The 23767-nt window shown below is 39.0% G+C and overlaps 1 protein-coding gene across 1 annotated transcript in view; it reads right to left on the reverse strand.

Annotated features, from left to right (window-relative positions):
- Window positions 1–7405: 7405 nt before the first annotated feature.
- Window positions 7406–23767, reverse strand: part of LOC117537639 (cadherin-10-like) — a 30186-nt gene continuing 13824 nt past the window's right edge. Inside the window, exons 4-12 of the mRNA XM_034202925.1 lie at window positions 23421–23540; window positions 21588–21755; window positions 21323–21504; window positions 15267–15520; window positions 14571–14707; window positions 14329–14450; window positions 13529–13637; window positions 11510–11761; window positions 7406–8686 (exon numbers count right to left, since the gene is read on the reverse strand). Coding sequence (XP_034058816.1) covers window positions 8196–8686; window positions 11510–11761; window positions 13529–13637; window positions 14329–14450; window positions 14571–14707; window positions 15267–15520; window positions 21323–21504; window positions 21588–21755; window positions 23421–23540 — 1835 coding nt within the window. The 3' untranslated portion in view covers window positions 7406–8195. The remainder of the gene's footprint in view (window positions 8687–11509; window positions 11762–13528; window positions 13638–14328; window positions 14451–14570; window positions 14708–15266; window positions 15521–21322; window positions 21505–21587; window positions 21756–23420; window positions 23541–23767) is intronic.

The following is a 23767-nucleotide window of genomic DNA, read 5'->3' on the forward strand; positions in this document are numbered from 1 at the left end:
TGCATAACCAAAGAATTTCTGCACAAACTGTCAGAAACCGTCTCAGGGAAGCTCATCTTCATGCTCGTCGTCCTCATCGGGGTCTCGACCTGACTCCGGTTCGTCGCCGTAACCGACTTGAGTGGGCAAATGCTCACATTCGATGGCGTCTGGCACGTTGGAGAGGTGTTTTCTTCACGGATGAATCCCGGTTTTCACTGTTCAGGGCAGATGGCAGACAGCGTGTGTGGCGTTGTGTGGGTGAGCGGTTTTCTGATGTCAATGTTGTGAATCGAGTGGCCCATGGTGGTGGTGGGGTTATGGTATGGGCAGGCGTATGTTATGGACGACGAACACAGGTGCATTTTATTGATGGCATTGTGAATGCACAGAGATACCGTGACTAGATCCTGAGGCCCATTGTTGTGCCATTCATCCACGACTATCACCTCATGTTGCAGCATGATAATGCACGGCCCCATGTTGCAAGGATCTGTACACAATTCCTGGAGGCTGAAAACATCCCAGTTCTTGCATGGCCAGCATACTCACCGGACATGTCACCCATTGAGCATGTTTGGGATGCTCTGGATCGGCGTATACGACAGCGTGTTCCAGTTCCTGCCAATATCCAGCAACTTGGCACAGCCATTGAAGAGGAGTGGACCAACATTCCACAGGCCACAATCAACAACCTGATCAACTACATGCGAAGGAGATGTGTTGCACTGCGTGAGGCAAATGGTGGTCACACCAGATACTGACTGGTTTTCGGACCCCCCCAGACCCCCCCAATAAAGCAAAACTGCACGTTTCAGAGTGGCCTTTTATTGTGGCCAGCCTAAGGCACACCTGTGCAATAATCATGCTGTCTAATCAGCATCTTGATATGCCACACCTGTGAGGTGGGATGGATTATCTCGGCAAAGGAGAAGTGCTCACTATCACAGATTTTTTCAGATTTGTGAACAATATTTGAGAGAAATGGTTATTTTGCAGTGGCGAACCGTCAGGGCCTTCAAGGTATTCAGAGAATACCCTGGAACACTCAGATAAAACAAACAAAAATTCGATTTAATTATATAAATAAAATGTAATAAAATGTATATAAAATGAATAAATGAGAATGGTATCTGTGTTGTTGATCTGTAATATTACAGTGTTACGTTGATTTGTTGATTTGTTTGTCCTTCTCGGACCATGCACTACGCATTTCAGTGGTTTTGTGTTAGAAAAGAAAGCAACCAATCAGATCTTGTTCTGGGTCTCTGGGTAGAATACATGGATGTAGAATATCCTTCAACCAAGGTATTCTACATCCTTGATCGAATGCCCTGGCCGTTGCACCGAATGAGAGCGTATGTTTGGACTGACAGTTTGATCAACCAATCATATATTGATTTGTAGCCAATGGGCGTATCCTTTCATAGTTTCCCTCGGTTCCAGGTGCTCTAGAAGGCCCGCTAGTTAACTGGCTCGAGACAGAGGATCTATTCTAGATGAATACGACGAAGCAATTCATGCCGTTTTATTGTTTTTAAGGTTGAAATGACAAGTGCAACAGGTGAAGAGGAAGTTGTTGAGGAATTGTTGTGAGTACCATTTCAAGACGACAATTCAGTGAAAAGACGGACATTATAATGCCGCGGAGGGGGGTGTGTGTCTACAGAAGGTCCAGTTGTGATAGACACGGTTCGCCACTGTTATTTTGTGTATTTAGAAAATGTTTTAGATCTTTGAGTTCATCTCATGAAAAATGGGAGCAAAAACAAAAGTGTTGCATTTATATTTTTGTTCAGTGTACTTATTTGTGAGCATTATGGTACACATTGGGAATACTGCAGCTACATGTTGTGTTTTTAAACTTCCAGAAGATGGAGCCACATCCTCACCAAAGGAATCTACTGTTGAAGTGGTAATGTAGTGCTTTATTAAAACACACTTTAACAACATGTTGAGAGTACATAGTCCAACTTGTGTTGAAAATTCATTTTGTGATATATTCCCTCTTGACACTTTCAACATGAGAATTGCCTCATGTCCGCTTTAAAAGTGCAATACCACACGCGAGTAAAATCAGCTCTCAAAACAAGCTTTAATAGTCTATTACAGGCTAATTGACTGACAGACGGCAGACGGCAGCACCTGCATTACATGAAAGCTGACAGAATAACAATTCATTGGCAGCACAGAAATTGGCATTATGCATCATCTCAGGTGTTGTTTGTGTGTGGACACACTCACCACAACAAAGATAGCATTCACCATCTCTGAACAGCAATTACATTTCCCCTAAGAAAATTATCCAGATGGGTTTGAAATATGCAACAATTTGTTTGGTCATTAAGATGCCTATTCAGTGCTGCTTTTGCTTGTGATTATAACAGACTAGGCAGTATGCCATTCCACTGATGCATTCCCTTTGTGCTCAGAAGTAATTTTCTTTTCCTAATGGAAAAAAAGCTGCCTTGTGTTTTTTAATGTTCAACCCACGTCCATAACTACTAGCCAGTAGAGCACTGAAATAGCTTTAAACCTGGAAGAGTGGCTCCGGAATTGCAACTACTACCAACAATTGGGCAAAGACGGATTTGTGTTGTTTCCTGTGGAGTTCTGATTGCCATCACAAATGATGTATTATCACTTTGTGGAAAGCGGAATATCTTTGAGGTGAAATAATTTTTGAAAATGCTACCCTCACCAAAAAAAATGATGAGAATGCTCATTTTAAGCGGAGATATTGCTTTTATATTAGTATATTTATTATTGAAATCTAGTTTGAATTTTGTTTTCAACTAAATACTGTCCCTCTTGCATTTACTTTCCAACACACTGCAACATGTGTCATCAGTCTTTGCACCACAACATGTCGTTTTATGGTTAGTCATGTAACAATCTGCATGTCGTTCGTAAATATTTGTAGGTATTTTAGTTTTTAATATTTTTTTGGCAATCTGGTTAGTTTAGTTGATAAACTGACATAGCTATCATCTAACATAACTCTCTTAAATCCACATTTATGCCATTTAAGCCATCATTGTGTGTGTGTTGCTTTGTTCACTTATGACTTATTAAATATCAAGTTATTAAACTTTTGATATAGTGGTACTTACTGGTATTGACATACATATAGCCGACAGCAAGGGTGTTAGTATGTTCAGCCCCCTGGTGATCTCCCTGCAGCCAGCTCGATATCATCAAAGCCACACACACACATCATGCCGTCAGGGAGGATGGTTTGATGTAAATGACAGCAAGTGTGTTGTTATATATACATATATGTTGCACCTGTTTTTCTTTTGAGAAAGTACACCACATAAGAGATACAGTAGAACTCAATTTGTGTTTGAGAGAGTGAGAGAAGCTCATGTTGCTTTATGCAGCTTTGGAACCATTTTTACTACCTTATTTGTCAATGTTTGATTAAAAACTCACAATTGAGTTTCAATTTGCTATAAAATAAAAGTTACAAAAATGTGTGTGCTGTCACTCTTAGATCTTACTAAGAATGAAAACGGGTGCCGCTCTTTTCTGACATTTAGACTATTTAGCATGAAGTGCAACTTTGGGTGTAACTGAATTGATGAATCATGCTAGATCAGAGTGATTTAAAACCCAGGCAGCAACCAGTAATCATGTGTTTTTGTTCTGAAAAAATACACGTTTTGTAATTTTTCCGATTTCAAATAAGCACAGGTCTCATGGAAGGTGTTTGAGACAAAGCAGGTGTCGCAACATGACCATACTGTGGGATTCATCTAAGCTTCACACTTTTCTGATCTCTTCACCGGCTTGCCTGGACATGCTGAGCCTTGTCTGGCTCCAGAAACATGTGACAATCTGTCCTAAGGTGTACAACCTGCCCAAACTTGGCCCGACGCACTGTAGTATATACTGAGATATTTTTTTAAAAATGTAATAAGATGGATCGTAGACTGAATTCAAAATGAAGGAGAAGTAGATATTACTTTATATTTCTCTTATCAAAAGTGTCTTTTATAGCTGTATGTTTCAAGGAGAACGTTTAAATAACTGTTCCTCATGATTTATGTTAGCAAATGTTATGTTACAACACTTTTCTGAGGTCTACCTTTGGGAGAGTTTCAGTTTATAAAGGTCAGTTAATTGAAAAATCCATTCTGCACTCGTGCTGCGCAGCTTAGGAATTACATGTAGCCAAATGGACAGTTATGAAATCAATATGTGTTAGAAATAGCGCCCTTTCAGTTACATTTCAGCAATATTACGCTGATGCACAGTGCATATAATTGGGTACCTTGGGTATTTTTTTGTTGCTTGATTGGGGGAAATGCTATATGCTAGAAAGGAATATTTTCAATAGTCTAGGCACAGGACAAGACACAAAGTCTCAGGTGGCTCGCCCATGCTGTCACATCTTGTCTGCATACCAATATTTCACCTGCATTATTGATTGCAGTACTTTGTATCTTTTAGTCTTCTGCAGCCACAGCAGACCCTTATGAAACATTATGCATTATGAATCTGACAAGAGGCCTGTTGTCTCATGAGCCTGGCAGGGGGCACACAAACATCCTAAAAAAGGAAAGTCTGTTTCTGGCATCCACCTGCTGTCACCAGTATGTCTGTGCTGTGGTAATGTTATAGAGCAGCTGTGCATAAACAATCTGGAATAATATCTATGTAAGATGGAGCTGAACTGCCTGTCATGCATGTGCATCAGGAAAGCAATTTATTTGTGAGATGATTTTATCAGTAAACAATGGAATTGTCACATTTGAAAAGTCATAAGCTTCAGCCGTATCCTGCAGCTTGACCATTATAGAAGTATCATTCCTCCTTTTATGAATCCTCACTTTAACTAATAAAGCTGCAGAGGCCCAGAGTTGGTTTACCATCAGGAGTTATCTGTCATGTTTTATTCCTTGTGATATGCAAATGCATTTCTTGCATCAAACAGGATATGTTCTACTTAGGCTCTAAGTGACCAGAGAAAACTCTCTTTTTGCCTGGGAATCCAACAGAGACATTAAAGAGAACAGAGGCCGTGCGCAAAGCAGGCACTGTGGTCAAATTAGTGGCAGGACATGAAACATAATGGGGTTCCACCATTAATGAAAAGATTGAATAATAATCACTTCTCACTGGGCCTTTGTCTCCCCACATAGCAGGTCAAATTCAGAACATTGCCTTTCATTCATCCCACTGGACAGAAAACCAAATAATGTTATGACTAGTATAATCTTAACATCGTAGTGTTTCACATTCATGAATATATTTTATTTGACTCTTACACACAGTTATGCAACATAGCCCTGGGATATGATTTCAAAATAAATTACTCATGCACATCCACTGGTCAAACTCTAATTTTGCACTTTTATTCTTAACATATTTATTCTATTGCAATATTTGTTGTCATAATCTCAATGTTCTTTTCAAAATGTGTGATATCCATAAGTTATTGTATGATTACGGAAATGTATATAATGCAATACCACTATACAACAATATATATCTAGTTAAGTGTAACTGGGTATATTTTAATATATAATGCTTACTATAATCAGTTTAACTATACATTTCTAAGAAGAATGTAATCTAACAATGTCACTATCTAACTGATAGTGTTCAAAAATAGATCACGTGGGTATACAAAAATAAAAACGTATCAAGCTGACTATTCAACACATTTCAGAACATTGGACTTTCAAAATATATCTTTTTAGTTTATTCAATGGTAGCTGATACGCCATTAGACATAACCGTATGTTGGAAATATTGCTTTCTTCATCTTTGGTAGCAGAGAGATGATCAATAGGGGAAACACAAAAATCTGGCCTGTATCGGCAGGTAAGCCCTGTGCAATCTGTGGCAGGTGACGGGAAGCATGGCAGTCGATATCCAGCCTCTCTCTGTCAGAATAATCACTACCATGCCTCCTCCCCTTGGTGCTCGTGTTGGAATGCACAATAAATATACTCCTGTAAAATATAATGCAATTCAGCCGTGCAAATAAATATTTATGAATTTTAAACTTTGTAAACACATGTCAGAGAGGCGGTGATTTTAAGACCTTATTGACTGTTGTGTTCGACAGCATTTCTAGAGAGGGGAACATAATATAAACGCCTTTGTACTGCAATCCAGTGCAACAAAAACAAAGACCCCATAACGAGGTCAAGGCTCTTTTTAAGGCTCATCAACATTTACATTTCACAATGGGATTATTTCATGGCTGTTGTTTTGATTTGAATTAGTATTGATTCTACTTTATTACTGAATCTTATCACCACATATCTCTCTACATTGTCATTATATAAATCAAGCAATATTTATTTTCAACAATTGTGCATTCATTTTATAGAAGGCGTTGGAAAAACTCCAGGAATAGATGCGGTACTCCCCAAAAAAGTCCTTTGTTTTTTTGTTGACATCGATAAGTAATAGTGTGGTTGAAGCCACTATTCTTAGTACCTCTTTATACAGAAATAGAACATGCTGTTAGATTGTTATTATAATATCCTTATTTCCTGTATTCCATTTTAAGTAACAACTATCGTAGCATTGAAGGAACACAAACAAATAAAGCTTAACTCTGAGTAAAACTGAAGTACATGAAATCATTATGTCTGAGTAGACTAACACACCTCTGATATTAAAACAATAAATGAACTTTGAATTCCTCTGGGTACGGTACACATTTTGGAAATACTTCAGGAATCATACATCCAAAAAAAGGACAGCATGTTTAACACGGCAGCGGGTGTCTGGCAGCTGTTCAGATCTTAAAGCAAGTGAATCCACGTGAGGAGGGCAGTGATCGGAGGTGTATCAGCAAGTACTGTGTTCGATAACAGGACTTTAGCAGACAAGTGTGACATTAACCATATGGAGGTGTTTGTTCTGTGAGTTGGGAGACGTCATCTTATGGGTACTAGTTTTGTATGTTTATTACCCGTCACAATTATATTTATTGAGGTTTTCTAATATATTCTCAAGATTGAATTAAGAGATATTCAATCATGATGTTCCCGAAGATAGTGTGTGTTCCTTAAGTCTTGTTTGTAATTCTAAATAACTATAGCACACAATAAACCCTTGTCAATATGTTGTTTGCTTCTATACATGTTGCCTCTTTGTGTTGTTTTTATTCTAAAAAAATACATATCCTGTCTAAGATTTAACAACTAACATCACATTGCTAATATGAAATCCTTACTAAGTACACCAAACTTGGCCGAATAGCATTAATACATCTCTAAATGACCTGCACTATACCATTCCTTACAGACACTTTTACCAATATATTTTAGTGAATGCAACAGTTTGAAAACAGCATGACATTTGGATTATTGCTATTCTTAAGAATAGCATCGCTGTGTAAGACTTGAATAATTATGTACGGACCTAAAGTACCCCATTGCCTTTCAGTAACAACACAACCTCATTTTACATCATTTTATTAAGAAAATAAGTATAAAAATATAAATATAAAACAATATGACTCAGCATCCAAACAATTGTCAGTGTATGACACTTTTCCTACAACACACACTTTCTGTTACATATTACACATATATGATGAAATGAATTCACAGTTTGACAAATAAACTGCACCAACCACTCACATGAACATTGCTTGTCAGACAAAGATAGCAAATAGTATATAGGATGTCCATCATTAAAAACACTTTGTACATGTACAGTATTTAATGGAGGTGGCTGAAAAAACCACATGACTCCTTCCCTACCCCACCCAAACCCACTCCAGTGCCATTAAACATTGATAGTATACAATACTACTATCTCTCAGGTAAATTACAAAACACATTGTCCACACCATTGTTCACAAAAAATCCTAAAATTCAAAGGCATCTTTACTGATAATGATCAAAAAGAGTAAAACTTTGAGAATTATACTCTATCTCCATTAATGAGAAAGTTCAACTCAGTTCAAGTCTTGAAGTCCACTTCAGCATCCACAAGTCCATTGCAACATATTTAGTTTGTGTGTTTGTGCGTGCACGCACTTGTGTGAGAATCAAAAATACTTCTAGTTCGCTAGCGAGCTAGCTAGCAAACTAGACAAATAAACATATATATAGCTGATAGATAGGTAGACAGATGGTCAACTAGCTTGCTAGCTAACTAACTAGACAAATAGCTGTCTGGCTAGCTAGCTATATAAACAGACAAAATATAGGCTTGGAAAAAGACAGACCGCATGGCTCTGTCTAGGTCTCCCTGTCAGGGCTCTTCGCTATGTACATTTCTGCCAACTTTTTGAATGGTGTTCCCCAGTTGCTGAGGTAATCGTAGTCATGGTCCCCCTCAGTGGCTGCAGACTCCAGTGAACTCAGGGACTCAGCCAGTGACCCGCTGCCTTCGTAAGCATACGTAGCCAGGGAGTCATATGGGGGCGCTGTCGGGTCCAAATCGTTCTCCTGAAGCCTCCCGTTAATGAAATATCTGACATCCGTGTTATCCTTTATAGGTGATGTCCTCCGAAAGGGAAACAACATTTCAGGTATGATGTCCCTGCGTAGCTTGTTAGCATCCATCACCTCTGGGTTGCGCAGTGTGCCAATATCAAAGGCCTGAGTGTCCTCCTCTCCGCCGCCTTCATCGTTGTAGCTGACAACGTTGTCTCTGACATCCTCTTTGGAGATGATCAGAGGCTCCTTCTTCCTCTGTCTCCTCAGGGCAGCAAACAGCACCACGATCACTACACACAAAAAGTGGGAGAAAGCGCAGCATACAGTAAGTCGTGTGCCTGCTAACGTGTCATGCATTAAAGAGAGCACAGAAGCGCAGAGGGGAGACACATTTGCTACCAGTTATGAATCCCCAACAGTGCCTCAGGCATTCACCTCATATTATTAATGATTCATTGAAAAAGCTTTTTCTTTCTTTTTCCCTTGAACGACACATTCACTGCATAAAATGTGAGGCAGTTGAGGATCTTTTTTCTCTCCCCTGTACGCTGCCTCACGTCACATCTCCGTCATTCTTCTTCCAGCAGTAAAAGACAATCAGAAATTGCCGGGTGAGCATGCTTCCAGAGAGTCGCACTGGTGGTAAGTTTTTAAAACAAATCCCATAAATCTTCTGAAAGAAGAGGAACCAATGTCTCACTTAGGACAAGAACAAATGCTGCTTCACCACTGCCTCTTTCCTTCTTCATTTCCTTTTTTTTGTCATACAGCAGGTACTCTAGTTGTATATCTGCCTCCCACCTGGGTGATAATTACAATACCTTCAACATGGGTTCTATGGACCTGGAGGTGGCAAATTATAAGGATCTTTACAAACATTTCTGACTGACCAGTGCCATCATTTTAGACAGCGCAGAGGGCTGCAATGAGGAGAAACAGATAGGGAGAGCTGTTCCAACTCAGCGCCTGCCTGTCGGAGTCAAGCAGAGGTGAGTGAGACAGTCTGTCAGGGGCTTCAAGTGCGAAAAAGCGTCAGATAATGAGCAGATGTCATGATATTTTGCTCAAGAGGAGCGCATGGAGCTTAACCTTCAGTACATTCGATATTTGAGAGAAAATATGCCCACCGCCAGACACGGAATTTTAAAATCTGGAGTTTAAACAAGCAGATGGAAGAAAAGCTGGCCGATATTATAATTTGCTGGTGTCGCTAGCATAGTCAGGGTACAGATCAAATGGCAAAAAAGACAGACACTCATACACATGCATAGGCCTACACTCATTCTCGATCACCATATTATTGAGCGGCTCAACAGTACGCAGGGTATACAGTCACAATGCCTAGTCAGTCATAAATGCTCCTTTCCTTTCAAGCGCTGTGCTTAGCCAAGCGAGGTAAAGTTCAATGACAGTTGAAACCCATTACTTATTGATATGCTCTTGCACTAGACATTTCTGCTTTTTGCTGGGTAAAATGATAGGCACAGTTGCTGTTGTGCCCTGTATGATGTTACATACTGCACTGGATCACGAGGAGGGGCTGAAGTGGTGCTTAAGGATCTCAGGAAGTAACATGCAACCAAACAGGGACACGAGCAGAGCATTTTGTAAAGTGGATTTGTTTGACAATGACTGGGGCTTATTGTTTTCTCACTGACAACTATTGAGTATAACATTATATGGAAAGCCGCCCCATCTCTTTCTTGCCACAAATGTCCAACATTATAATCCTTGGAGAAAAAGGAAAGTAAATAAACTTTTCATGAATTGGACTTGTTTTAACTTATCACAAGTGCCTTATTTTCACATTACCTTGTGTACTGAAGCATGGTGTGTTAAAAACACAATCATTCAGGGGTGATTGGTTAGGCGGACAAACTCTAGGTTTGCATCTTCTCTATCTATCACCAATGTCACACTAATAGTTTTAAACATTAAAACGCTAAATGGCTGACAGCCAGAATGGGTGCTGCTGCCAGAAATGCAACATTTATATTACATTGTATTGATTGTTGCACGTTTGGCCAGCTTTTAATCAATGTCCTGTTTGTCGAGATATACCCTATTATAGGAAATAGCCATTCACCATTTCCATCCCTCCCTGTTGGCACTCAGCAGCATGTACTTGAGCAAAGCAACACACTCTGGGCCATGTTATTGACTTTAGCACCTTGAATTGGCTGCAGCATAGAGCTTATGAAAGTTAGGCATTGCTGTAGCTCTAATTGTACTCACCTTCTGTGTGTCATGTGCCCAGAAAATGGACAAAAAAGCACAACTTTTAAAAGGTACATCGAAAAAAATGTGTCTGTGGCAAGGTCATTACGATCCTTTGCCTGGCCCTAGACCTATATAGTTCAGGGGCTTTGATGCAGAAAGAACAGCTTGTTCTTAGAACAGCTATGATAGCAAATGAGATTGAAGATTATTTGAAATATGCTAGAGATCATAGTTCTTACATGCCATTAAGGTTGATGTGAATTTAAGGACAGATGGATCTTTGTCACAAAGACAATCTTTGAAATTGATTGAACTGATAAAAATGAAACCCAAAAAACAGAGACGGTAATCTTTCAATCAACCCTGAGCCAAAGTCTTCAGCAGTCTGGTGGTGCTTGAAATATTTTGACAGGGTCCTTTTTAAAAAACAAAAAGGTAACCTCGTTTTCAACCAACTGAAGGAGCAAACATTAATGTCTTATTTGAGCCTGCACAATCAGGGATGGCTGGCTAGAAATTAGATGGATGCTTTGTTAATGTCCGACCGTGCAAAAATTACAGACCCTTTGTTTTAAATGTCGATTTGAAAATCTGCTACCCCATGTGCGTAGCCCAAAAGGAAAGCTTAACATGCATGGTAACAGTTACTAAGGGTTTTAGGCTATAGCAACGTACTATCTGAGAGTAAGGATAAAGTTGTATGTTTTATAGATTTCTAAGACCTCCAAGGCCAATTTATGATTGTTGCTTCAGGGCAGATGTAATGATATTGACTTGATTAGAAGAGTTGCAAGCAGAAACCTAGAAAAACATTGAAAGACAAACATCTCAAAGCAGATAACACGGGTCAAAAATACATGGCCACACACACATGCAGACACACTCGTACTCACTGAGCAGGATGATGACACAGAGCAGTATGGCCACCAGAGCTCCAGTTGTGAGGCCATCTGAGAAGGGCAGCACCTCGGGGTTACAGGTCTGCATGTTTCCACGGCTGTCACAAGCACACACTCGCACAATCAGTGTACTGGTGCTGCTTTGAATGGGGTAGTCATTGTCTGAGATCACAACAGGCAGGAAGTACATGCTCATCTCACGCCGGCTAAACCCCCCCCTCCTCGTCAGGATATTGGCAGTGTTATCTGTGGAAAGATGCAAATGGGTAAAGCTTGTCAGTAAGGAGATGTTTCACTCAGCTATGACATTATAGAGGAAATAATTGCAATCTTTATTTCCCCTACTCTTTTTATGCAGCTCGTAATAGCTTTATTGGGCCATTTTTAATTACTAGCACCATGAGTAAAGTTGTCTAAATAGTAATTAAAACAAACACTGCACATCTTAGTAACAACCTGTTATATATGACACTTTTTCTTTGATATTATAGTTTTCAAGCAAACACAGCTTAATGAGTAATCATATAATAGTTTTCATCTAAATGGACGTGGTTATGCATGGCCACACTTTCTACCAAAACTAATTAGTCCAAAGTTTGTTCTCCATTTTAGGGATCTGCTGCAGTCTTTTGTAGACTGCAATGTATCCTGCTGGTTGAGAAACTTTTCTTAATCAAAACTCTAAATGTATTTTAGAACTATGACTAGGCAAACTGCAGTCATACTAAATGAAACGGTCAATACAGATTGAACATTTGAACAACCTCTTCAATTCTCTCTCAATACATGTTGTTTATCATACCACTTTTTTTGCCTGAGCGTCTTTTAATTTGTAACGAAGAAAGCAAAACTACGGAGCCCTGGAGGGTTCATAGAGAGAAAAATAAATAAAACGTGGCCACGTTTTACTTTCTCGTGCGCACGCTTTAGTAACTCGTGCGCACGAGTTACTAAAGCGTGCGCACGAGTTACTAAAGCGTGCGCACGAGTTAATAAAGCGTGGCCTCGTTTTATTTAAATTGAGGGATTCCTGTGTGACTCACAGTATCTGCTGCCCACAGCTGTTTTATAGAAGGAAAACCTCCTTCACTTTGTGAAATCTCTGCGGCACCAGTGGCCTGTACTACGAAGCAGGATTTGCTATTTACACTATTCATTCATGAAGTATGACGCTGCGCTGTCAGCACGCGTCTCCATGTTTGTGATTGGTCAAATGTTGCTAACCCCGTCCCTTTCACATGAGCGCGCTCTCAGCCGGACAGAGAAACCCTGGTTGATTTACTGAGTTGATAACCAGCTTCGTAGGACCGCTTATCGACATCGCGTTTGTTAGGGTCAGTTAAGCCGGGTAAATCGAACATATCCAGGTCCAGGGTCTGTTGAACTGGCTTCGTCGTACAGGGCACTGGAGGCAGTAACGTGTAACTCAGCAGAATCTGAGAAGAGCAGCACCAGCTGCAAAGAGCTGTGCCTTTTACTGTTTACTTCACTAGAACCGCTGAATAGAGATCGAGGCTGCTACGTTTAACCACACACACCTATACACACACATCGAACTGAGTATTCCCCCTCGCTTTATGAAGGAGATGTCCTGTCACCGGGGCGCATGATGTGTGTGTGTGTATAGAAAAATAAATAAAACGTGGCCACGTTTTACTTTCTCGTGCGCACGCTTTAGTAACTCGTGCGCACGCTTTAGTAACTTGTGCGCACGAGAAAGTAACTTGTGCGCACGCTTTAGTAACTCGTGCGCACGAGTTACTAAAGCGTGCGCACAAGTTACTAAAGCGTGCGCACGAGAAAGTAAAACGTTTCCACGTTTTATTTATTTTTCTCTCTATGAACCCTCCAGGGCTCCGTACAAAACAATTTGATTACAAAAAAAAATTCAATCGAAATAATACAGCTTCTAACTGGAAATGTATAATACATAATGTGAATGTTCTAAACTTGAACCTATATTAAATAGGGTGATGTTGTTTTCAGTGAAAATGCAAAACATGTGCATCTTACCTTCCCTGTCAACAATTGTGAAGTTTGGATTGGTGGCACTTATGCTGAAGACAAACTTGTGTCCAACAAGCGGTTCATCTGTGTCAACAGCGCTTATTGTCTGAATCAGCTGCGAAGAACAGAGCAGAGAAAACACATGGAGGCTTGAAATGCTTCTTCTTAGTTGAATGTAAAACATTGTTTTCTTAATCACTTGGCACAGAGCAACATATTTAACACTGTTAGGCGTTATAGTTTATTGCCAAGATTGCCTTAAAAGGAAAACACAAAACATTCTCAGCAATCAGATAGACTTTAGACTAATCTGCAAATAGTGAGAAGTGCCTGGTTAATTAAAAGATTTGCTTTCTGTTCACATTCCAACACTATAATCACATGTGTCTGCATTGTGAACTGTGCAGTAATACAGCATGCACCATGCAGAGGCAGACACTTCCTCTGTAAATGTCAGGGAGTAGCTGATATATGATCCCTGCCAACTTCTGTTTGGTTCTTTGTCCCATAACAATGGAAACTGTTTCCAGACATAGGAAATGGTTCTCTTTATACCATCGCCCCATTTGCTACTTGCCTTCAGATTCATTTAATTTCTTAAAATGTGTCTTTACTATATATGTATATTCTAAAGCTCATACATCTCTGATACATAGATATACAATACAATCACACCTCAAGGATTTCTTTTTATTACAAGGATCTGTTCATTAATTCAGTGATTTAATACGTAATATCCACTTAAATGATGTCATAACACATCCTCCATTCGATATGTCTTGTATAAAAGGATAAGTTGTACGTACCTGTCCTGCTTTGACATTCTCACAGACAAATGTGTCATAGGACATTGCAAACTCAGGGGCGTTGTCATTGACATCCAACACCTTGATGAAAACTGGCACTCGAGTTGTCTGTCGTGGGTTATCTGAAAAAACATGGGTAAGAAATAATAGCATCGGCATGGTTTATGAAGTATTAGACACAAACATGACAGAAGTAAGTAAAGGCAACATTAATGAATTGCCATATTAAATAATAATCTTACTTATTTCTGTGGCCACCACGGAAATGTTGTGCCATTTGGACATCTCTCTGTCCAGTGCTTTCAGTGTTGTGATGGTGCCATTCACAGAATCGATGTTGAACAGCCTCTCGAGATCTGTATGCCGATCAATGGAGTATCTGAGAAGAGACACCAATAACATTACATTTTTCACAACAGTAATACTGCTTCTATAAGAGATGCAGATCTGCCCTCCCTTACAAGACACACACACTAAATTACATATTTACTTCACCAAACAGAACATCACTCATTGCCAAATATATATTTCCACTCTCTGCGATGTTAAAGGGTGATACATATTTCCTGCCTGCTCATTTGTCATTGTCAACTTTCATATTCAACTGAAATCTGAATATGCAACACAATACACCATGTGGCTTGGGCCGAGAGTAACGTTTCCCTTGTCAGAGAAGACGGGCGCCATATGTGTGGATTGGAGGTGCTGAGCTGTGTGAATCGATACATCAAATTAGGTCCTTTCACTTTGACTTTGTGCAGTGCCACAGAGGGCTTACATCATTCCGGAAATAAACAGTGTCTGTATTCCCTTCACAGGGCTGCTGACGCTATTTTCTACTGGGAGATAACCAGGAGGGAACCATGAATAATATCCTATGATTTGGCATGCAACTCTATTTAGGGTCTCAACATTTGTCGCCGTGTCTTGTATCATACTTGACTGGCTTGTTGTCAGCGTCGGGGTCCCTGGCCGACACCACACCGACAAAGCTGCCAGCAGCGGTGTCCTCGTGAACCTCGATGATGTAAGGGTTCCTGGTGAAGACTGGAGGCTCGTCCACATCCTCAACTGTTACCTTGACCGTGGCGTAGTCTTTGAATTGCAAACCGTGGATGAACCTTGCGTCTAAGTAGGTGTTTCTCACCTCCACTCTGAACTCATAGTCCCTCTTACTTTCGTAATCCAGTGCCTGGAGATGAAAGAACATCAGAAGTCAAGCTGTAGACTTTTATGTAAAAAAGAAACAGCCTTCAGGATTTTAAATGGCAGTTCATTGCATTTCATTTGTCTGTCTTTAACTTATTCATTCTCCAAATTATAAGTTGCAAAACCAAGAGAGGAATACTGATCTCAGAGATCTCATGGGGGAAGTAGATAGTTTCAAGCAAAAGACTGCTTTATGCTATTCATTTCACAGGCTTATAGTATCTGATTTTACACTACCGTTTGATACAAAGTTCAGTCATATGTCTTTCTTACATGAATAACGTTATATGGGGCTTTTTCTAATCTGAAACTGTATTATTCTGTCTTTCAATAGAAGTTAAGAAAACATAATAGGATGAGATAAAGAAGATTTCTCAAAATTAATCATATTTTTACTTTAAACTCTGAATTGGAATTCCAGATAGCGTTTTAAAGGTCCCCTATTATAAAGTTGTTCATCAATATATACAACCCAGTCTCATGGCATTTCGTGTTCACCAACACGATTTTTAATCTATTGATTCGTGTTCACCAACACGATTTGCCCCTTTTTTTCGTGTTGCACAGCACGATTTTAAAAGCAATGTATTTATACTGCCTGCAGCACGTATTTTTCTCCGGTCGGGTCGAGAAAGACCGGAAGCTGTGTGGTTCATAAAAACATGTTCTTACTCAATATCAAGCCACAGTTATTGCTTTTATTTGAAATCGTATAATTTCGGACTTGTGTTGCCGTCTGTGAGGAAAATAAATGGGGCTCAGAGCCTCAGGATACGGAAATCTGTATTTTTTAAATATTTGTTTCCTTCTAATTCGATATTCTTTTCAAAATAACACACTGTTATTTACTCACCAATAACACACAATTATCCTTGCTTTTATTTATTGGTTTAATTCCATAATCTCGGGCTTTTTTGGCGTCCGTTAGGAACTGCATTTCAAAATAAAACTAACTGGAAACAGACGTAGGCCTATAAGGGACATTTCGAGCATCATTGCGATTGTCAACATTTCTGAGTTTAGGATGGCCGAAGACACTAGACTACCCATAATCCCCAGCTATCGTTTAGGACTACAGTTCCCGTAAGGTTACGCAGAGCGTCAAACAGCTGTGTGAAATGGAACGAAACCACGCCAGACTATCCAAAACTGGAATCGAACGCCCCCCCAGAACTACACATTGTTGAGATCTTCATATGAAGTGAATACTTAAAACGAAAGTTAATTATAAATCATACATGATCAATCATATTCTTGTATAAACCCATAATGAGAATGCTTCTTGACGGTTTTTGAATATGTATCTATGCTTACAATTTTTTCTGTTGCTATTTTGATAACTTTGCGTTTTGAAAAGAGGGTGTTGTGAGTTTTCATAGTATGTTTAATACTTAAAAACGAAAGTTAGTTATAATCAAATATAATCAATTATATTCTTGTATAACCCACAATGAAAATGCTTCATATTTTAGGTTTTCTATAGTTACAGTATAAACAAAACAAAGTGGTATGATTAGGTTGAGTTTTCTTCCTCTCCTCTGGCAGCAGTCCACAGGGGGGGGGGGGGGGGGCTTCACACTAAGGAGACACATTAAGAGGCCAAAGAGAGTTCATGTCCTTTTCACCCTAACATGAGAGGAGGAGTATTGTTTTTTTGGGTTTAGGATCCAGTTTTTTTAGCATAAAGAGACTGGTTTTTTGAGAGAGCGAGAGAGGGGGGGTGACCCCTGGTAGACTCTCTCCGGGTAGGCTGTGTGCTTCAGAGCTGGGTAACTAGCTCTCGGAAAAGGTCCTCTCACACTTGGTAAATATCTCTCGATTTTCTTGGTTGTTGGCTGAGTGGAATGATTTGATGAGAGATGTGTTGGTGAATATTATAACCCGCGACCTGTAAGGACCTTCCTTCGAACTCTTGGCGGATAGGAATGTGTTTTTGAAAGGTTAATCCGCCGTCTGTGTCGGAAAAAGTGTTTTGAAAATTATAAATACCGCGACCTGTAAGGACCTTCCTTCGAACTCTTGGCGGACAGGTATGGGTTTTTGAGTGTTAATCCGCCGTCTGTGTCGGAAAAAACGGTATGAAACTGATGTGAATTGAGTTGGTGAAATGGAAAAGTTGAATGCGCTTTTTATTGTCACCGGTCTTTTTACGAGGAAATACCTCTAAATTCTATCGGGAGAATTTTAAAATGTCACAACTGAAATGGGCAGTTGGAATTAAAACATGTTGGTAATAAATGTAAGACTGTGAATTAAAGTTTCATTTGAACATGATCACAGCACGGTTTTTTGTTAGGATGATTATAATGTTGTGAGAGAGAAGGTAAAAACTCTGTATTAGTTTGGACCTATTTTTCTTCAAATAAACTGAATCCCACCTGTTGGATTGGGATCCTTTAAAAGACACCTGTGCCCTCCTCTCCTGCGTTAAAGGTACGATTGCACCCTGCCACACACACTTAGGTAGGAGCACACTCCATTTACTGATATCAAAATCCTTCGGGATCGCTTAAACAGATTAAAAAAGAGTTGTCTGAATTGAAACAGCAGTTAATTGAACCTGGTTCTTCGGGGGGGTTAGGAAGAGGTGAGATCTTGCTGACGTTGGTGGATCTGAGCCAAGCAGCAAACTTACATAGACTCAATAATCTTCAGAAAGGTCAATTAGGAGGTCAGAGTAATTTACCGGAATAAATTATCAGGACCTCTCAAAACTCTAAACAACATGCTGGCTATTGTGTTTCGCAAAATGTTCTATGGGACGTCTCTACTGAACGTTTTCGTTTTTCCCACAATTAGAAGTTGCAAGTATTAAACACATTGGTGTTATCAAATGTAAAACATATAATTAATAAATGGGTGAAAATCGCTTGTGTCCATAATGCGCAGCATTAATACCCACATGACAGCTCATTGTTACTTTGTAATTCTACTCCACTACAATTCAGAGGTTAACCTGGTATTTTTACTCCACTGCATTTATTTGAGTTACTTTACAGATTCTGATTAATTATGTGAAATATAAACAACCCTTAAATCAGACTTTAGTTACACCTGAGTAAAATTCAGGGAAGGTGATTGTCAAGTGCCAACAATCAGGAGAGATATTTGATAGTTGGTGCTTGAGAAGACTAAACATGTATCTGCAATTGACATGAATGGAAACGAGTAATAAAGTATATTCATTACTCGTTATTCTCTACTAATAGTTAATTAAAGACTGTATATTATGGCTATTTTGCACATCCCTTTCAAGATTTTCAAAGGTTTATTGACATATCATATACACAACTACGGTGTAGTTATGCAATGAATGAAACACTTGGGTCACAGGTTCCTCAACAGTGCATTACAAGACATCTATCAATATGTGTGTACCTCCACCATTAAACTGTCATATTCTGCACATTTCTTATTCTATCTACATACATAAGAGTATAATTCATATGTATAATATCAGTTAAAATAAGTGCTGCAACATAGTTAACATTGCAGGAAAGCAATATATTAGACGTTAAGTACTTTGTCAGGCTTAATATTTATCTGTAGATAGATACCCCCAAAGTTTTTTTCTTATTTAAAAGAAGACCTTAATCTGTTATTTAATGTTTAAATAAAGGTTAATTCGTTTTTCTGTTTTGCACCTCCTCCTATTAATATCTTTGTACATTCTGCACTAAACTGTTTTATTGTAGAGATCACTTATAGTATCTTCTTGATTTTTTATATTCTATATTTATACTTTCCCCCTATGAAAGTATGTACTCTTAATATTTTTTTAATCAAATAAAACACAATAATTCAATAACGTGCTTTAACCACTAGGAGGTGCACACAAGGTACACACAGCCATAATAACTTTGTATTATTAGTGTAGGACACTTTTGTTTTCGTACAACATCTGAAAATGTGTAGTTTTATGCATGCTTTCACATAATTTTACAGCATATTGCTATACTATTTCAGACTCAGTATTTACATTCTTACATTCAAAGAAAATCAGTAATATCTTTAAAAACTACAGTCCTTTTATATCAGCTGTGCACCGTTATGGTTTAAATATAACCTATCTGTGAATTAGATCAAATGTAAAAGTCAGCCGAATTAGTGTTGATACTGCAAGGAGACGTGTTGTGTGAAGAGAAATTGAAGATGTTGTTTAATTGTTGAATATATTTATGATCCACGTCAAGTATTCAGTTTCGGCGGCATTTTCTCAGTTTTTCCAAAGGTCTTCTCATCAGGGCTCTATAAATAAAGAACTACGGCAGATCTGTAATATACAATGCAGCCGAACCGTGTATTACAATGCCGTTATGTGATGACTTTCAAAGAGAAAAGCAAGAGCGCTCGGAATTAAGTATTATTTTATTCTTTTAAAATGTTTTCCGGATTTCATATCATATAAACACCAAATCCCAGCATGCATTGCGGCTAAAACATCCAATAAGCGAGCTTAAAACCATAGCTGAGGATCTTGGGTAATCGCTCGAAATGCCTACGTCTGTTTCCGGTTATTTTATTTTGAAATTCAGTTCCTGACGGACGCCAAAAAAGCCCGAGATTATGGAATTAAACCAATAAATAAAAGCAAGGATAATTGTGTGTTATTGGTGAGTAAATAACAGTGTGTTATTTTGAAAAGAATATCGAATTAGAAGGAAAAAAATATTTAAAAAATACAGATTTCAGTATCCTGAGGCTCTGAGCCCCATTTATTTTCCTCACAGACGGCAACAAAAGTCCGAAATTATACGATTTCAAATAAAAGCAATAACTGTGGCTTGATATTGAGTAAGAACATGTTTTTATGAACCATACAGCTTCCGGTCTTCCTCGACCCGACTGGAGAAAAATACGTGCTGCAGGCAGTAGAAATACATTGCTTTTAAAATCGTGCTGTGCAACACGAAAAAAAGGGGCAAATCGTGTTGGTGAACACGAATCAATAGATTCCGTGAGACTGGGTTGATATATAATAGGTCTCAGATACAAAACATGTCTCTGAAGTGTTTGGCTCCAAACACCAAACAAATCAATGCAGCTTCCCATAATCCCCTCTGTTTCAGCCCTGTTTCCAAAGTGCTGATTCTCTGTCTGTAACTTTAGATGAAAATAAGGAGCCCCTCCCCACGCCCCTCTGAGAGATATTCGGTTACAAAGAACACAATGGTGCTCTAGGAGGAGATTCAGGTGATAAGGTGGTGGGGGGGGGGTTACCTTGATTGGTGATTGGCTAATGGTATCTCAAGCCAAAAAACCGTTATGACATCATAAAGTGACCAACATCTGATCAGCACGTTTTCAGACAGGTTTTTATATAAATGGATCAGGACAAAAAGTGAGCAATTTTTTTTTTCTTAAACTGTCTGAATCTTTTTACACAGATATAAAAGACCTGGACAAGTGGATTTTGCACAAAAGGTGACTTTTAAGACCTTTTTAAAGGCATTTATTCCATTAGTCTGTTGTGGTTTGATCTTATAGAAATAAAAATGCACATAACTTGCATATAATACTTTAATTGTTCATACCTTATAAATGCTTTTGTATTTAAAGGCATTCCATTTAACAGATATAGCATGTCTTGAATGCTATTCATTAAAGCTGTTTGAAATCACTTTACTTGTTACAATAAGTGTTTTGTGTGATTGCACAGCCGTTATCAATCAAGTAACTGTCACATGCTCACTGTGGCCGCTTTTAATGCTGGTCGCCACGTTATGCCACAAAACCTACATTACATATACTAAAGGAAAGTGTTATTAGGAATGATAATAATTACATTTTTGATTATGATGACTCCCTCTTGTGTGGTTTGATCAGTGATGATGTTGAATATGTCATGACCCCCGACAATGCTGTACTCCATCTCAGCATTACGGCCAACATCCGGATCATCTGCCTTTATACGTCCAATAGCTCCTCCGATCTCTGTAGACTCCACAGCAGTCACACGGAAGGAGTCTACACACAGACAGGGAATGACAAGCTGTTTAAAGGCATAATACACATCATTGAACCTGAGGGATAAATGGCCTTGCTCTTACGGTTAGCAAAGCGTGGCGGACTGTCGTTCACATCGGAGAGCGTGATGCTGACTGTTGTGGTCCCTGAAAGCCCCCCCATCTGTCCGGCCATGTCTTTAGCCTGGATCACAACCTGGTAGTTTTCCTTCACTTCTCTGTCCATGCCAGGCAGGGCTGTCTTGATTGTGCCTGAAGAGAAAACACACCAACATGCTTTCCACCAGTTTCAACAATTTAATGGACAACTTCATTTCAGAAAATGTGTTTGCTGCCTTACTGAAAATGAGATAAGAAAAAGATCAATTCCAACCATGTCCTCTAGAAAATTAAATTCATATACTACTAATTTGGTTTGCCAATTATGTTTTGAGGGGAAATGTAAATGCTGCCTGGATTACTGTATGTTCCCTGGCAACGTTTTTCTAGTGTCAGAAGAAAAACACGTGTCTGCAGCATGCAAGTCGTGGGAGGTGGTCGGGATGAATGTGCCTATACACAGAGCAGGACTTTGAACCTAACCACACACAGGACTAAGGATGTCATACAACAAAGACTTTTGGGATAAAGATGACTTCTGTTGGGCTGCATGCACATAGAGCCCAGCTGTGTTTGGTCAGATTTAGTTGTTATTCTTTCTCTGTCAAATAAACACATCCAACGTGTGAAAGGACCTTCGGCAGAGTTTTATGTTTTTGCTCCCTGCTAAGAATGTCACACTGTACTGAATGCGCATGGAAATTAAATTGACAATTTAATAAATTACTCGGTAAGATGGCAAGTAACAAAAAAGCCCGATTTGTCAGACATCACTTAAATCTAATTTTGGACATGCTGCAAATACAAGTGAAAAATGACTTGAATAGGTTGGTGTTGCCTTTTTAGCGTTTGGGTCACAAAAATAAGAATGTTCATTGATACTGTAAGTGGTTTCTTACAGTATATGATAAATACAGATACAACTGTTAGCACGGCAGTATTTGTCACTTCATAATTTGACTATTAATAACAAAGGATTACTGACAAAGCAGGTTGCGTTACTCATATAATGTATGTCTTAGTCTCCACTGAATATGTATACCTAGTAAGAGTATCTACTGCAGCATGTATCTGCTGCTTAATGCAACATACAGTATGGACCATTATGCTCTTTTTGTTGTTGTTTTTGTATTCAATGTTGTGAAGCTCGCCTCTCATGGTCTCAATGCTCTCTTCACACGACATGTGACTGCTGGAGGAACGGCTGATAGTTTCAGGTGTGTGGATGTGCTTGTATAAGCCTGCTCACCCCCCAGAAGCATTATATTCTGCACTGACATCTTGACTATTCGTATGACCGGATTACAGGCACTGCGGCTGATTGACAGGCTGCTAAACAGGCTGCTAAACAGGCTGCTAAACAGGCTGCTAAACAGGCTACAGGGCTGGCTGTTTGACAGAGTGTTGAGTGACAGTCTTCAGAGCGGTGATGATTGGTGTTCGACTGTTGTGACACTGCCATCAAGACCTATAACTACATGTCCTAGTCAGTGAAACTATCCCATAGTAGATATTTAGGAGGGACATAATACATATTTACAGACAGACCTTGTGAAATTAAGCTTCATATAATACTTTAAACAAATAAAGGTTCATGGCATCAAGTAATCTAAATAAACAAATGTATACCAAAATGGATATTTCAGCTAAAATAAGTGTAATTTACAGGTTTAGTTGAGTCTAATATTGGATTGTAAAGGATGATAAGAACTAACAAGTAGCTTTGTCTCTTTGTTTACTCAGAAACACATTACAATGCAAGAACCATGCATAACATTAGAAACTGCAGCCAACATATCCTGCTGGGGTTTGGCTCACCATTCTCAGAATCCACTGAGAAATATGGTTGTCCCTGTAGAATGCTATACACAAGCTTGGCACTGTTCCCATATGTTTGATCATCAGCATCATCGGCAGTTACTGTGACGACAGATGTACCTGCAGAAAGAACATGCAACATTAATTGTAATGCCAAAGCAGTCATAAGCAATATGATCAAGTAACCAATCAACATCATTTCACATAATTAGTTTTTCAGTCACATAATACATTTTAATGACTGTTGCCACTGTTTGTAAAACTCTCAAACAGAATTGCTAGTAATTCTGACTGCAGCTGGGTCACTTCTGGCACACCTGTGAAAATATTGGTTTGATTAAACCTTG

Source organism: Gymnodraco acuticeps, unplaced genomic scaffold (assembly GCF_902827175.1).
Source record: "Gymnodraco acuticeps unplaced genomic scaffold, fGymAcu1.1, whole genome shotgun sequence".
In the NCBI taxonomy this organism is placed as follows: Eukaryota; Metazoa; Chordata; class Actinopteri; order Perciformes; family Bathydraconidae; genus Gymnodraco; species Gymnodraco acuticeps.